The sequence below is a fragment of the Dama dama genome, chromosome 11 (assembly GCF_033118175.1).
Source record: "Dama dama isolate Ldn47 chromosome 11, ASM3311817v1, whole genome shotgun sequence".
Taxonomy (NCBI): Eukaryota; Metazoa; Chordata; class Mammalia; order Artiodactyla; family Cervidae; genus Dama; species Dama dama.
In genome coordinates, this window is record NC_083691.1 from 30,602,268 (window position 1) to 30,618,549 (window position 16,282).

At 34.0% G+C, this 16,282-nt stretch overlaps 1 protein-coding gene across 3 annotated transcripts in view; it reads right to left on the bottom strand.

The window, feature by feature from the left end:
- ATAD2B (ATPase family AAA domain containing 2B) overlaps positions 1-16,282 on the bottom strand; it is a 134,673-nt gene that overhangs the window by 65,867 nt on the left and 52,524 nt on the right. For all 3 annotated transcript variants that reach the window (XM_061154890.1, XM_061154889.1, XM_061154888.1), the window contains exons 12-15: positions 15,017-15,191; positions 11,034-11,122; positions 7,613-7,772; positions 6,305-6,395 (exon numbers count right to left, since the gene is read on the bottom strand). In XM_061154890.1, coding sequence (XP_061010873.1) covers positions 6,305-6,395; positions 7,613-7,772; positions 11,034-11,122; positions 15,017-15,191 — 515 coding nt within the window. The remainder of the gene's footprint in view (positions 1-6,304; positions 6,396-7,612; positions 7,773-11,033; positions 11,123-15,016; positions 15,192-16,282) is intronic.

Here is a 16,282-nt window from a genome sequence, read left to right on the forward strand (position 1 = left end):
TCATTCATTTGAGCAACAAATACATAGAAAAATATATGAACTGTTAGGTCTTTAACACAAAACAAAGAAGAAAACTCAAACTAGTCGTGGTTGGTTTTTTACATTACCGATTAAACCTACATTTGGCCACCTTCGTCAGTTACGCCAGCAGGGGGAACCACTCAAACTAGTTACAGAACATTAGTCCCTAAGCTCTTCCAGGGGTGTTATCATATTTATTTCATTTTATATCTTACAATGACCTTGTAGAACACTTAAGTACTGAAATTAAAATGGTGATTAGACAGGAAAAATATAAGCAGAAAAGAAATAGTCCCAGATTAACTGGCAGAAAAAGAACATTAAGGAACAAAACCATATAAACCAAACTGACTCACACTTCTATAATAAACTATATCCCTATTATCAGTAAAGATCACCTTAACCAAGTCCTACACGCAACAGAAAACTCCTTACCCTGCTCTCCTTTTTCCACAGCACTTATCACCTTATCATTTACCTAGTATTTTTATTATCTGCCTTCCCCAACTAGAAAATGACCTCTAGGATTATTTGTCTTGTTCACTAAGTGTTTATCTATCTCAAATACCAAGAACAATGTCTGGCCTGGCTTTCAATAGATATCCAATAATTTCCCGAGTGAAACAATGAATGAAAAGAGAAAAAAGTTAACAGCAAGGTTATAGTCTGGAAACATAAAACTGTTAAGTTACCATGTATAACAGGAAAGGGGGAACAATGAATCCTATCTACTAGGCTTTTTTTTTTATTCCCAAGAAATTTAAGCTCTTTTATTATTAAATCAACTTACTGGGACTAAAAATTTCAACTAAAATTATTAAGAATTGTATTCTTAAAAGGAACATTTATTAAGAGGTAGGGGAAAACTTACTATGTCCCATGAGAATTTAATTCAGAAAAGGATAAGCAGATGAAGCTTGAACACTGTCCCATGCCAGCAATCAATTTCCCAAAAATTTCTCAGAAAAAAAACAAGTTTACCATTCAGTTCAGTTCAGTTCAGTTCAGTCACTCATTAGTGTCGTTGCAGCCCCATGGACTGCAGCACACCAGGCTTCCCTGTCCTTCACCAACTCCTGGAGCTTGCTCAAACTCATATCCATCGAGTCGGTGATGCCTTCCAACCATCTCATCCCCTATTGTCCCCTTCTCCTCCTGACTTCAATCTTTCCCAGCATCACGGTCTTTTCCAGTGAGGCAGTTCTTCACATCAGGTGGCCAAAGTATTGGAGTTTCAGCTTCAGCATCAGTCCTTCCAATGAATATTCAATTCCTTTAGGATTGATTGGTTTGATCTCCTAGCAGTCCAAGGGACTCTCAAGAGTCTTCCCCAGCATCCCAGTTCAAAAGCATCAATTCTTTGGCACTCAGCTTTCTTTATGGTCCAACTCTCAATCCATACATGATTACTGGATAAACCATAGCTTTGACTATATGAACCTTTGTAAGCAAAGTAATATCTCTGCTTTTTAATATGCTGTCTAGGTTGGTCATAGCTCTTCTTTCAAGGAGCAAGCGTCTTTTAATTTAATGGCTGCAGTCACCATCTGCAGTGATTTTGGAGCCCAAGAAAATAAAGTCTGTCACGGTTTCCATTGTTTCCCCATCTATTTGCCATGAAGTGACAGAACCAGAAGCCATGATCTTTGTTTTCTGAATGTTGAGCTTTAAGCCAGTTTTTTCACTCTCCTCTTTCACTTTCACCAAGAGGCTCTTTAGTTCCTCTTCACTTTCTGCCATAAGGGTGGTGTCATCTGTATATCTGAGGTTATTGATATTTCTCCCAGCAATCTTGATTACAGCTTGTGCTTCACAAAGCCTGGCATTTCACATGATGTACTCTGCATAGAAGTTAAATAAGCAGGGTGACAATATATTAGCCTTGACGTACTTCTTTCCCAATTTGGAACTAGTCCGTTGTTCCATGTCCAGTTCTAACTGCTGCCTCTTGACCTGCATACAGGTTTCTCAGGAGGCAGGTAAGGTGGTCTATTCCCATCTCTTTTAGAATTTCCACAGTTTGTTGTGATCCAAACAGTCAAAGACTTTAGTGTAGTCAATGAAACAGAAATGGATGTTTTTCTGGAATTCTCTTGCTTTTTCTATGATCCAACGGATATTGACAATTTGATCTCTGGTTCTTCTGCCTTTTCTAAATCCAGCCTGAACATCTGGAAGTTCTCAGTTCACATACTGTTGAAGCCTCACTTGGAGAATTTTGAGCATTACTTTACTAGCCTGTGAGATGAGTGCAATTGTGCAGTAGCTTGAGCATTCTTTGGCGTTGCCTTTCTTTGGGATTAAAATGAAAACTGACCTTTTTGGGTCCTGTGGCCACTGCTGAGTTTTCCAAATTTGCTGGCATATAGAGTGCAGCACTTTGACAACATCATCTTTTAGGATTTGAAATAGCTCAGCTGGAATTCCATAACCTCCACTAGCTTTGTTCATAGTGATGCTTCCTAAGGCCCACTTGACTTCACACTCCAGGATGTGTGGCTGTAGGTAAGTGATCACACCATCACTCTCCATTTTATTTTCTACTTCTTAAGGAATGAATTCCCCCCACCACCACCAAAAAACCTATCTTTTCCTATTCCATACATATCTGTAACATTAGTTCAACAAAACAACTGTAGAACACTAGCTCAGACATAAAGTTAATCAAACAATCCATTTCAGAGGAAGTAAAGAATAAACTACCACCTTCAAAAAATATAAACCACACTCCTTTTACTTCTTTAAAAGTATATACAGTTACTGAACATCCTATATGACCCAATTTTAAGTGCAAAAAGTCTAAGTTAAAAAGGACAAAAAAAAATGCTCAAAAACAATGCAGAACAGAAAAAAGTCACTAAAAGTTATTTTATACAGTAAATGTTGCCCATAACATTTGTGTTTGACATAATATGTTAATAATATAATTAGCAATCTACTGTTCATTTTTTATTAACTTATTAAAGATAACTTTAGAGTTTATCAACTGTAATAGATTCCATTTAAAGTAAATTTCCTTCCCTAAATTATATGGATGTTTTTATATTGACACATTTTATTAACAATACCAAAAATCACATTTGTTAATATTACCACAGTCTCATCACTACAGTCTTTTAAGTGTTAGCAAGCTGTCAGCTCACAGTGACAAATATAAGTCATACAGCACCCTTTGAGAACTGCCGTGTAGTTTACAATCCATTTTGTTAAAAAAAAAAAAAAAAATTTAATTTTTTCCTTGAAAGTTTGAATTTCATCATTAGTAATAAAGTTTTACTTGAAAAAAATAAATTTTCATATGGATTATCATAACCAACAGACTATAAATTACAGGATTTATCTTCGTTACATTTGTTCATGAATGAGAATTACTCATTTATATCTGTGGTTGTCAACCTTGACTAGTCTGAATAAACAAAGAAAATGAACCAAAAATAAGTTACCAACAAACTTAGTGAATCAGAATCACTAAGTGGTGGTTTAATATCATAAATATGTATTTTGAGAAAACTACCAGTCATTCTGATAAACAAAAAAATTGAGAACTACCGAGTTAATAATGTACTTTCCTTTTGTTTAGTCACTAAGTCATGTCTGACTCTTTTGCGACCACACTGGGACCCCATGCGACCCCAATACTTTATACACTTTCCTTACTAGACTCTAAAACAGGATTAAAGGTATATCATAACTAGGCTAAATAGGTTATATTAAGTGTGATCACATGTCCCGGTTTAGGTCGCTTGCCTAAACAGCATATTTTTTCACTCTCAAAGGGTCCTGGTTTAGAAAATAGATGATATGACTATTCTAGAAATACTGAAATATAGCCTCTTTTGAGAGTTAAAAGTTGATATTAGAGAAAATATCAAAATCCTTTCCATAAGAATTCCATAACTATACTAGTTCTACCATTACAATTCTAATAGTCTGATAAATACACATATCTAGACACCAAAAAAAAAAAAAAAAGGCATTTTGAGTACTGTTAAGATGGAGATTTGTCTGAAAGACTGAAAGTATAAACTATTCAAAGAGGATATAAGCTAGGAAAGGCAATAAAATTTTATGAAGCTACTTTTTAAGTAAAATACCAAACAGTGAAGGTCCACAAGCTAAGATGCCTCATTGACAGAGACCCTTTCATTGCTTAAACCTTAGTGAAAATGAATATAGAAATATGATTAGATAGAAGATCTTCATTAACTTTAAGCTCCTACTATTTATGCACACATTCTGGATACCGAAATTACTTGAAGACTACTAAAAATCACACCTATGAAGCATGCAAACCTCCAAGTACTTGGGAATTCATTTCAAGATAAAAGTTACCAAATCCATAACCTCTAACAAAAGGTCAACCATGTTTTCAGTTCTTCATCAACAACCTGCTTACTCTTTTGTCAGGCATAAATTTCACTCTACTGAACCCATACATGTTAACACATCTTTGGGATACATAAGTGGTAACTTCATAATGAATTTAAAGTGTATTGCTATTTCATTCCTGTTTGAAGACTTGCATTTGATTTTTTTTTAATGTGAATTGGTTTCTTAAATGAAATAAATGTCACAAACAAAATCAGAAGTCAGTTAATTATAATTAAATTAATTATAATTTTTATGTCACTCTCCAGGAAGAAAATAGTATATATATAAGCAGATTCTAAACCAGCAATGCCACCCCCAAAAAAGGCAAGAGAAATTTTTCAGTCCTATAACAAAGTATGTCTTAAAATTTTTTTAACTTAAGAAACTGACTAAAAGCTAAAATAAATAACCTGGTAAAATGAGAAGTAGTGGCCTTTGGAAATGAAAAAGAAAACTGAGACTCTAATATTTAGGATGACAAATTAGAGTATATAATATTTCAGATGGTAGATAGGGTAATAAAAAGTAATTTTTAGATTACTCAGGGAATTTCCAAGATTATCTGAAGACTTCTGCTTATTTCAGTTAAGGATCATTCTGTGACAAATTCACAGACCAATCAACAAAGACTTTCCATTCTGATCTGTACTCTAACACAATATCATAAAAGTAGCAGGAAATAAAAGGGGTCAAATTTTCAAAAAGGGCAAAGACTGGGTTTTGTACCAAATACCACCCTCTCCCATAAAGCAGCACAAGGCTTTGCAAAGGTCAAGCCAAATTTACATGAAATGGGTTTGGCGCATGCTCTCTTATACCAGGCAAAGCTTAAACTGGAGTAGTGCTGGAGAGATTTACGTTTTCTCCTCACCAGAAGATGTCGAGGTCTTTGTGGTTCAAAAGTTGAGGTATGCTGCTTCGGAGATGGAGGTCCCTGTGGATGAAGAGGATAATTCGGATGTAGCTAACTGAATGGACTAATGTTCTATTTAAGTTTTAATTATTTGATGGTGGACCACAATGATTTTTTAACTAAGTTGTTCTTTTTGGTTTTGGTAACTTTAAACTTTTCCCAAGTAGACTGCTGATTGTTAGTGGACTTATTAGGGGAACTTCTTCATAATGCTTAAAAAGTTCATGGAGAGATTTTTTTAATCTATATTTTTGGGAGAATGAGAGAAAAATAGACAAAAGACAGAAAAAGAATGAAAGGAAAATACCTGCGTGTATATTCAGCTGCTTAATACCATATTCATTTTTATTTCAGACCTAATTAGTGCCAAACTCCTGAATTCTAAAACCTCTGAATTCCATCTCCTATGTATGCACATAAAATACTCTCACCATATCCTTTTAGGGCAATAGTGTTCATTCACTCTGTTGGAGATCTTCTACTCTGTGAATAATTTAACATTAACTTGGAGAGTTTAACATTTAGGGAAATATAGCAGATGTCATTAAGTGTTTTCTTTGAAGACTCCTCTCACTCAACTTCTTTCTACACCACCAGAATGAAGATGAGTCCATCATGTAATCTGCGAAGTAAAAGACTATAGTCCTGCCCTATACATGGATCTTTACCTCTTGTTTAAGCTTATTTTTCTTAGTAAAATTTCTGAAAGGGAACAGTTCCTAAAAGGAGACACTGTAATAAGATTGGAAATCCAGCACTCAATGAAAGGCATTATTACTATGGAGTTTTGTTAATCGAAACACCTAATGGCAGCTAAAATTTTAATTTAGAAGTGTTCAAACTTCAAGTGAAATGTTTAAAATAATTTTTTACATTTGAAGGCAAAGCCATCTATTGCACAAAAATATAATTATACTCATTCACATTCCAAATATAAGGGGAAAAGGAGGCTGAGCAGAACAAACAATGACAATCAAAAATTCAAATAGTAGCACTCACCAACACATTTTTCGGCCAATTCACCTAAAAAAGCATCTGACAATTTTGGATTCCAGTCCCTGGTATGGATCTGTAAAATGTGTTTTCTTGCCTAAGAAGAGAAGCACAGATAAATAAAATCTTGCCTAAGGAAAAAAATACAAATAAAATATCATCAACCCCAAAATGTATCAGATGGAACAAATTCATCAACTAACCATATCCCAGAAAAGCAATTGTTTATTTTAAAGAAGCATAAACAGCTTGGCAGCCATGTTAACTCTGATTCCCATAATAACCCTGTGAGCTATGTAGTAGAGATCCTTGTTTCACAAACTAGGACATGTAATAGTCTGAGAGGTAAAGGAACTTGATCTAGGACTAGAACTCAAAACTAAATTACACTTTCCTCCACATCATTTTTACCATCTGAAAATGTATCAGCAAAAAACTTCAATGCATTATAATAACCATAACTTCTAACAAACTGTATATTTAGATTTTTCAGGTCCTTTTAGTTCTAATATGCATAAAGTGTCATTACAGTTTGAAGTTGAAGTTTTTGATTAAGTAAAGAAATATAATACACACTGTCATATAAGTTCATGAATGCTTTCACACTTAATACATAACAAGGTAATCTCCATGAACAGTAATTGAATTCACTGAAAAAAACAAAGGTTTAAACAATTTTACCTTGATTTTTTTCTTTCAAAATAGCATTCTCTACCTTAAATCTAACTGTATAACACAATCAAAATTTTAACATCTTGGTTCCAAATTAAATTTCTTTTTCTCCCACAGGAAAAAAAGAAACACTGAAGTATAAAAATCCATAATCAGCTTAAAAGTCACATCAGAATGTTTTTTCACATTTGCCTTCTTTCAGGGGAAAAACAACGCTTTCTAAAATTTAATGTCCTTATTGCCTCAACACTGCTACTTGAGTTTCTTAAGACTATGAAAAAGCAAATTATAACCAAGATAAAATTATTATTGGCTTGGTGAGGAATCTGGGATCTAGCTCCAAGACAAAAAGAACTTGGAAGTTATCCGGATAAATTTTGTTCAAAAGTTGACAAAATCTGGAATCAGTAGCTATTGCTTCAATTCCAAGGTCTAAGCTGGGCATTCAACTACCAAAAATAAACCAATGATATAACAAATATTTTCTTTCATTTATATATATATGACTTGATGTATGTAAGTTTGAGCAGGCTCCGGGAAATGGTGAAGAACAGGGAAGCCTGGTGTGTATACACACACACACACACACTTCATAATCAAATGAGAAATAAATCTTAGTATATTGAAAACAGAAACTGTTACCTTTTGATCCGGAAGGTTGAAAAGAAATTCTCTGTCAAAACGACCAGGTCTCCTAAGAGCAGGATCTATAGAATCAAGTCTATTTGTAGCACCAATAACAACAATTTCACCCCTATTGTCTAATCCATCCATAAGAGCAAGGAGGGTTGACACTATAGAGCTGTAAGAAAATTTTAAAGAGGAAAGAAAGAAAAAGTTGCAAAAACTGTTGCTTATACTAACTTTTATCAGTCTTAAAGATTTTTATATCCATGTTCAAAAGTGAAATTAAGTTCCAATTAACTTTCTCATATTGTTCTAAACAGGTTTAAGTCTTCTGAAGATATGACTGACATATAATACATTGGATATGTTTAAAGAACACAAATTGCTGAATTTTGAAGTATGTGAAACTATCACCATTAAGGAAAAAAGTAATATTGATCATGCTCTTCTTTGCACCCTTCATAATCCATCCCCACTGCTCCTCCTTGACCTCTACCCAATCCCTTGGAAACTACTGATCCAAGTTCTGTCGCTATACATTAGCTTGCATTACCTAAAATTTTACATAGACGGAATCACAAGGTAAATAATATTTTTCTACTGGATTCTTTCCCTCAACATGATTATTTGAAATTTATCACACTGTTGGTGTATTTTTGTTGTTGTTCAGTCACTCAATCTTGTCTGACTTTTTGTGACCCCATGGACTGCAGCACACCAGGCTTCCCTGTTCTTCACCATCTCCCGGAGCTTGCTCAAACTCACATACATCAAGTCAGTGGTGTCATCCAACCATCTCATTCTCTGTTGTCCCTTTCTCCTCCTGCCTTCAATCTTTCCCAGCATCAGGGTCTTTTCTAATGAGTCAGCTCTTTGCATCAGGTGGCCAAAGTATTGGAGTTTCAGCTTCAGACATCAGTCCTTCCAATGAATGAATATTCAGGATTGATTTCCTTTAGGATTGACTGGTTTGATCTCCTTGCAGTCCAAGGGACTCTCAAGAGTCTTCTTCAACACCACAGCCCAAAGGCATCAATTCTTCAGCAGTCAGCCTTTTTTATTGTCCAGATCTCACATCCACACATGACTACTGGAAAAACCATAGCTTTGACTATACAGACCTTTGTAGGCAAAGTACTGTCTCTGCTTTTTAATATGCTGTCTAGGTTGGTCATAGCTTTTCTTCCAAGGAGCAAGCATTTTTTAATTTCATTGCTGCAGTCACCATCTGCAGTGATTTTGGAGCCCAAGAAAATAAAATCTGTCACTGTTTCCATTGTTTCCCCATCTATTTGCCATGAAGTGATTGGACCAGATGCCATGATCTTTGTTTTCTGAATGTTGAGTTTTAAGTCAATTTTTTCACTCTCCTCTTTCACCTTCATCAAGAAGCTGTTTAATTTCTTTTCGCTTTCTGCCATAAGGTTTCTGTCCTCTGAATATTTGAGGTTATTGATATTTGTCCCAGCAATCTTTACTCCACTTTCTGCTTCATCCAGCTTGGCATTTCACATGATGTACTCTGCATAGAAGTTAAATTAGCAGGGTGACAATATACAGCCTTGATGTACTCCTTTCCCAATTTAGAACCAGTCCATTGTTCCATATCCAGTTCTAATTGTTGCTTCGTGACCTGCATACAGGTTTCTCAGGAGGCAGGTAAGGTGGTCTGGTATTCCCATCTCTTGAAGAATTTTTCACAGTTTGTTGTGACCCATACAGTCAAAGGCTTTGGCATAGTCAATAAAGCAGAAAAAAAAAAAAAAAGAGAGAGAGAGAAAAAAAAATAAAGCAGAAGTAGATGCTTTTCTGGAATTCTCTTGGTTTTTCCATGATCCAGTGGATGCTGGCAATTTAATCTCTGGTTCCTCTGCCTTTTCTAAATCCAGCTTGAACATCTGGAAGTTCTTGGTTCACATACTATTGACCCTTAGGTTCAAGGATTTTGAGCATTACTTTGCTAACATGTGAGGCATTTTAACAAGAGTTTATTCCTTTTCATTGCTAAAACAATATTCCATTTTATGATATATCCCAAATTGTTGATATACATGTTGATGGACATTTAGACTGTTTCCAGTTTTTGGCTATTACCCAAAAATATTATGAACATTCACATACAGGTTATGAAAATTTTCCCACAGGTTTTTTGCTAAAAGTTTTTAAACCTCTTGAGTTTAAGCCTTAATCCTCTTCTGAATCTTTAATGTTTACAAAATCTAAAACAACGTATTTTCTTTTCCTAAATACTGCTTTATCAATGTCTTTTTTATCATGGCCAACTGAGCCAGAGGTTGGTTTCAATTTTATTTTTTTCAAAGAAGCAACTTTTTAATTTCTTGATTTCTGTATATCTTTGTTTGCAGTTCATATACTGTTATAATTTTTATTTCACTAGTACCATAGATTATTTAGAATTAGAGCAATAACTGCTGATAACAGACATAAAATTTTCTGCTTGTCTGTTTGTTATCTCTTACACTTAGTATATTATTAAACTTTGGAAATTAGTTGTGATTTAAGGCATAATATATGATAAGTTTTTATAAATGATGTTTAAAACTAGTGTTCATTCTATATTGCCTTAGATAAGTATGCAGACAAGATCAGATTCATAGAACACAGTTGCTCAAATAATCTACAGAGAATTTATTTTATGCTCCTTTGTTCTATTAATTACCAAGAGGTACATGATCTCTTTCACAGTGATGATCAGTTTGACTCTCACTTTGCAGTTCTGTCAATTTTTGTTTTATATAGTTTGAAATATAGTAATTAGGGAATTACAGATTTTAAACCATTACATCTTTTAATAAGTTGAAGCTTTTATCATTATAAGGGGATTGTCTTTATATTTATAATAATGCTTTCTGTCTTACACACAATTTTGTCTAATACAGCAATAGTAGCTTTCTGTTAGCATTTACTTGATAAATTTTGTACCATTTATGAATTGACTATTTCAGACATTTTATATAAATGAAGGTTCCAAATGGTGGGGAAAAGGCAAACAAAAGCTTAGTCACAAATATTCACAGGGACAAGAGAAACAAAAAAATATTTTAAGAAATAAAATATTATAAAAACATTACAGCTAGGATGAAAATTAGAAGCTCACAAATTTAAGCAGCTCAATTCAAAATAGGAAAATTCTACCTACAAACATCTGAAGACAGAGGAGCCCGGCAGGTGAACAGACAATAGAGTCACAAAGAGTCGGACACAACAGAGTGACTGAGCACATACATGCACGCGCACGCACACACACACACACACACACACACACACACTCATGCACACACATGCTATAAGAAAGAAGTCTTCCTCAAGGAAACAACAGCTTGCACCTTACAAGCCTCACAGCACTAATTCAAGGGTTAAGTCTTAGTACTATGTCAACATATGAACTCAACATAATCAGATTAGGAAATATTACCTGTGGATCTGATCTTGCCTGCTAGAGCGAACTGGAGCTAATCCATCTATTTCATCAAAAAATATTATAGAAGGTCTCATCAAATATGCCTAGTATAAAAAGAAAACAAGTATTAGTTTTCATTTTTAATTTAATTACTATGTTTTTTTAATAAGTAACAGAAGTAAATAGGTAATATAAGCAAATGGTACAACATGCAGCAGGTAAGAAAGATTATAGAGGAAAAAGAAAAGCTCCTATCTCCTCAGTCTCCAATCACAAGGTAATGATTGGAGTTACCTACCCAGTAACTAACTACTGTTTTCAATTTGTTTATTCTGCCATATGTGTCATTTACACACATACACATACATGTATTTTTAAACATACTATTTTATTAAACACATTTAAACACACTATTCATATTGCTTTTATCATATAACAGACTATTTTATGTTAATGACATATTTTAATTAGCTTCCATGTAAGGATATAAGAAAAGCATTCCTACAAACTCTAATATAATTTAAGAAAAAGCAAGGTCATTCTATGAAAACTTAAAGCAAAAGGAAGGTGAAGAATCTAAACCTGCAGAAATTAATACCAACAAAGGATGACAATAATTTTAAAGACAGGTTTGGCTTAAAATGTCAAGGTGGACTGGAGAGGGCTCACTGGACCCCAATCCTTGAAGCTAGATCACTGGATTCAAATCATATGTGGACAGGATAGGGAGGGTGAATTACAAGGATTCATGGAGTGGCATCAAATGACCAAGAACACAGGAGTGGATTCCTGCCCCAACCCACTGGCATTCATGTGGATTTTTTTAATTCAACTTGATTGGCTATTCCAAAGATTTTTTTCCCCTGTTTTTGGTGATTGGAGCCCTAAAGGTGCACAATGGAATTGTGTTTTGCATTTTTTGGTAAAAGGAACAAAGCAAGGACCTGGAAATACACACTGGAGCAATCTCCTGGGAAGGATTCAGCATGAGTAGATTTAAAGGTGAAAGTGGGAGTTTGTTTAAAACAAAAATCACTAAATCATTTCTAGGGCTTCCCTGGTGGTTCAGAGGTAAAGAATCTGCCTGCAACTCAAGAGATGTTCGATCCCTGAATCAGGAACATCTCCTGGAGAGAAATGGCAACCCACTCCAGTATTCTTGCCTGGGAAATCCCATGGACAGAGAAGTCTAGCAGGTTATAGTCAGGGGTCACAAAGAGTCAGATATGACTTAGCAACTAAACAACAACAAAAGTCACTTCTAAGTTTAAAGAAAACAAAATTGGGATTGAAGATTAAGTAGTTTTCCAATTGGCTATGCCATTTTCCTTTGAAAAAACTATATTTTAAAAACTAAAAAACATACTCAAGGTAATAGAAGAAGTACCTTCTTCTGACCAAGAGGTAGCAGACAAGTTTCCAGACACCATTAAGAAAACCACTGATGAGAAAGAGTGTCTGAACAGGTTTTTAATACAGACAACAGTGCCCCAGTCTCATTTATTAGTAAAGAAGAGAAATGAGCACCAGGATTTAAGGCTGTTTCTTTGTTATCAACACATGAATCGTGATACCTAATAAATATGAATTTTTTTCATTTTATTTGTTCATTTTTGATGTATAGTATAATATACATAACATCTACAGTGTTTTGCATTATATAAGACAATATTGACATAGATTGAGAGAGAATTCAACTTATGTTCAGGCAATGTAAAACTTTGGTTTTGGTAAATATAGTACAGTATTGCAAATCTCATGATTTTTTTTTAACATTTTCTTCTCTCTAACTTACTTTACTGTAAGAATACAGAATATAAGACATAATACAAAATATTCATGCTAACTGTTTATATTATTGGTAAGGCTTCCTATCAACAGTAGGCAGGTAGTAGTTAAGTTTGGGGGGAGTCAAAAATTATATACCAATTTTCAACTGTATGGAAGTTGGTGCCCCTAACCCCTGTATGGTTCAAAAGTCAACTATATACACTTCCTTTTAGGAAAAATTCATATTAGTCCAATGAGATTGGCATTATTTGCTCCATTTTATAGAAGAGGCAAATAAAGATCAGATGCTTTCAGTTACTTAAAGTTACATACTTAATAGGGCTTCTCTGGGGCTCAAATGGTAAAGAATCTGCCTGCAATGCAGGAGACCCATGTTCAATCCCTGGGTCAGGAAGATCCCCTGGAAAAGGGAATGGCTACCCACTCCAGTATTCCTGCCTGGAGAATTCTATGGACAGTGGAGCCTGGTGGGCTATAGCCCATGGAGTCGCAAAGAATCAGACAAGACTGAGAGACTAACACTTTCACTTTCATATATACTTAATAGTAAAGTCAGATATGAACTAACATTTTTCTGACACCAAAGGCCAAACTCTTAGCCAATACATTGTATGGTCAACCCTCAGTATCTGTGGGGCGGGGCACTGGTTCCAAGGCTCCCCAGAGATACCAAAATACAAGGATGCTCAAGTTCCTCACATAAAATAGCATAGTACTGTCAGCCCTATATATCCATGGATTCCACATCTGTGAACTCAACCAATATGAGTTGAAATTGTTGCCTGAATCTGTGGATGCAGAACCGGCAGATATGGAAGGCCAACTGCACCTCCTTCATCTCATTTAGAGAACAGATTATATCCTTAATTTAGGAATGTAGATTCTTGTCATTTAAAAAGACATATAATGACTACAAGCAGTTTTTTTAAAAAAAAGAAAGAAAACATTTCAAATCTATTGCCCACAAAGAAACAGAAACGAAACACAAATAAAGTAAATATAGATTTAAAAAGCAACATGGAGACTCCCTGGTAGTTCAGTGGTTAAGACTTCACTTTCCAATGAAGGGGGTGCAGGTTTGATCCCTGGTAAGGGAGTTAAAGATCCCACATGCCTCACGGCCAAAATAACAAAAACATGAAACAAAAGAAATACTGTAAAAAGCAGCATGATTTATGCTACGGTTTTTGATAAAACCAAGAAACATTCCTACACCCAGTATCAAGTTGCAAAAAGTATAACACTGTCAAAAATTTAAAATTAAGTCATTGGACAATTTGCCAGTATCCCCAACCTGATTCTCCCCAAATCCACCAATGTTATTTTACATTATTTTCCAATTATTATGAAATCCTCTTGAAACATGAAGACTGCATATGTTTGACTTCTCAATAGACATCGAACACCTTGACGTTAACAATTTTACTTTATCCCTCTTTCTAGACCCATTATCTGCAACACAGCAGTCTTTAACATGGATACTGATAATAACTAAAAATAATATTTGAAATGCTTTACCAATCAGGTAGAACTTTGATACACATCAACTCAGTAATGGGTATTCAACAAATGCTTGCTCTAAGCATTTTTAAAGTGTCATGTGAATCTCCTTAGGCATAACAAGATATAAATTGCATTACCATGTATGAATGACCCCCTTAAGTACCCTAAATAATTTAAAAGTGAATTTATATCAGGACTAATTTATATAAGTATTAGGAAATGGTATTTTTAAAGTTATACATAAGTAGTAAAGATAGCCCAAATAATATTCACTTACCTTACTCAGCCTTTTAAAAGCATTCATTTAATACTGAATTCTTCTAGTATATTTGTAACTCATGAAAATAAATAATATACTGCTTTGTGATATTTCTTGCACAGATATTTAACTTTTTATGTTTGTTCTAGTCCCTCAACTAGATTATAATCTATATGTGGTATCTAGGGATCTCAAAAGCACTTAACATGGTACTTATTATATGCCAAGTTGCCACCTCAATAAATATTTTGTAAATCATCTTAAATTAGTACTAGTGAAACTGCTACTAAATACCTCTAAGACATACAAATTCCAATAACTGATCCTAAATTTAACACACTGATTGGTAAATATGACTTGTTATGAACAGTTTGTGTAATATTTATAGACCAAGTATATTAAGTATTCTTAAGAAGATATTCTCACATTAGCTGACTTCACTTACCTGATCAAAAAGAAGCCTAAGCTGCCGCTCAGATTCGCCAACCCACTTACTCAGACAATCTGCTCCTTTTCGCATAAAAAAAGCCACCTTTTTGTCTCCCTGACTGCACTCGTTAGCTAATGCTCTGGCGACCAAGGTTTTACCTGTGCCAGGAGGACCATAAAACAAACAGCCTCTAGAGGAATAGAGAGTCAATAAAAGTAAATTAGTGTTACCATTAGCACTAATTATCAATTTAAAAGTATGCACCTCCCATATAATTTTGAATTAATGTGTATTTATTATTATTAGACACCGACAAAGCTTTTTGTAGTATACAGGCAAAAGTTTCACTTCGCTGAGAGTCCTCAAGGATGTTCTCAAACAATCAAGCTTTGCTATACAAGAAATAGTTCAATCAGGGTAGACAGTAGTTTGGCAAAATATAAAAGGCATTAGCCCTGTGACCCAGAAATTTCACATTTTTTACAAAATCATGTAGAAATACTCAAAAGAATGTTATAGACTTTCTTAAAAAATCTAAATGCTATCTATTAATAAGGGACAAATACACCACTACATCTATAAACACTAGTATGATGTCAAAAAGAATAATACACACAATATTTATTAATATGAGGTATCTATATTATAGAGTAAAAAATAAAGTTATATAAGGGCATTACTGAGTAATCTCATTTTATTAAATGTTTAAATGCACACTATACAGGCAAAATCATAAACTTAATATATGCATATATGTATAAAGGAAAGTTGTAAAGAATATAAAAACTGTTCATCTCTAAAGAGGAAGATTACTTTTAGCTTATAACACATTTTGTTTATAACTCCATTTTTAAAGTTCCTCGTTAATGAGTTTTTTTTAATTTACTATTTTTTAACAGTAACTGAATCTAATAAATATGATCAGTATTGATCATATTCATTGGATCATATCATATAAAAAGTAAATAAATTGCTATTATGATTCGTAAGAGCCACTGTAGAATTACAGGCCAATATTTAACTCACTCAAATAGAAGATGACTCTTTAAAAGATTTTCTAAATCCTTAAAAGGATGAATAACAAATTAGAACCAAATCTCTTAAATAAAAAGAGATATTTAGCAGTTTAAATCTATGTGTACATCTTCAGAATATTTTATTTTGCCCAATTTCCTCTCAGCCTTTTCTTTTTTATTTATTTATTTATTTTTTTTTTTAATTAGTTGGAGGCCAATCACTTTAACTAGCTAACCACCTTATGATCAGACACAATTAATCTGA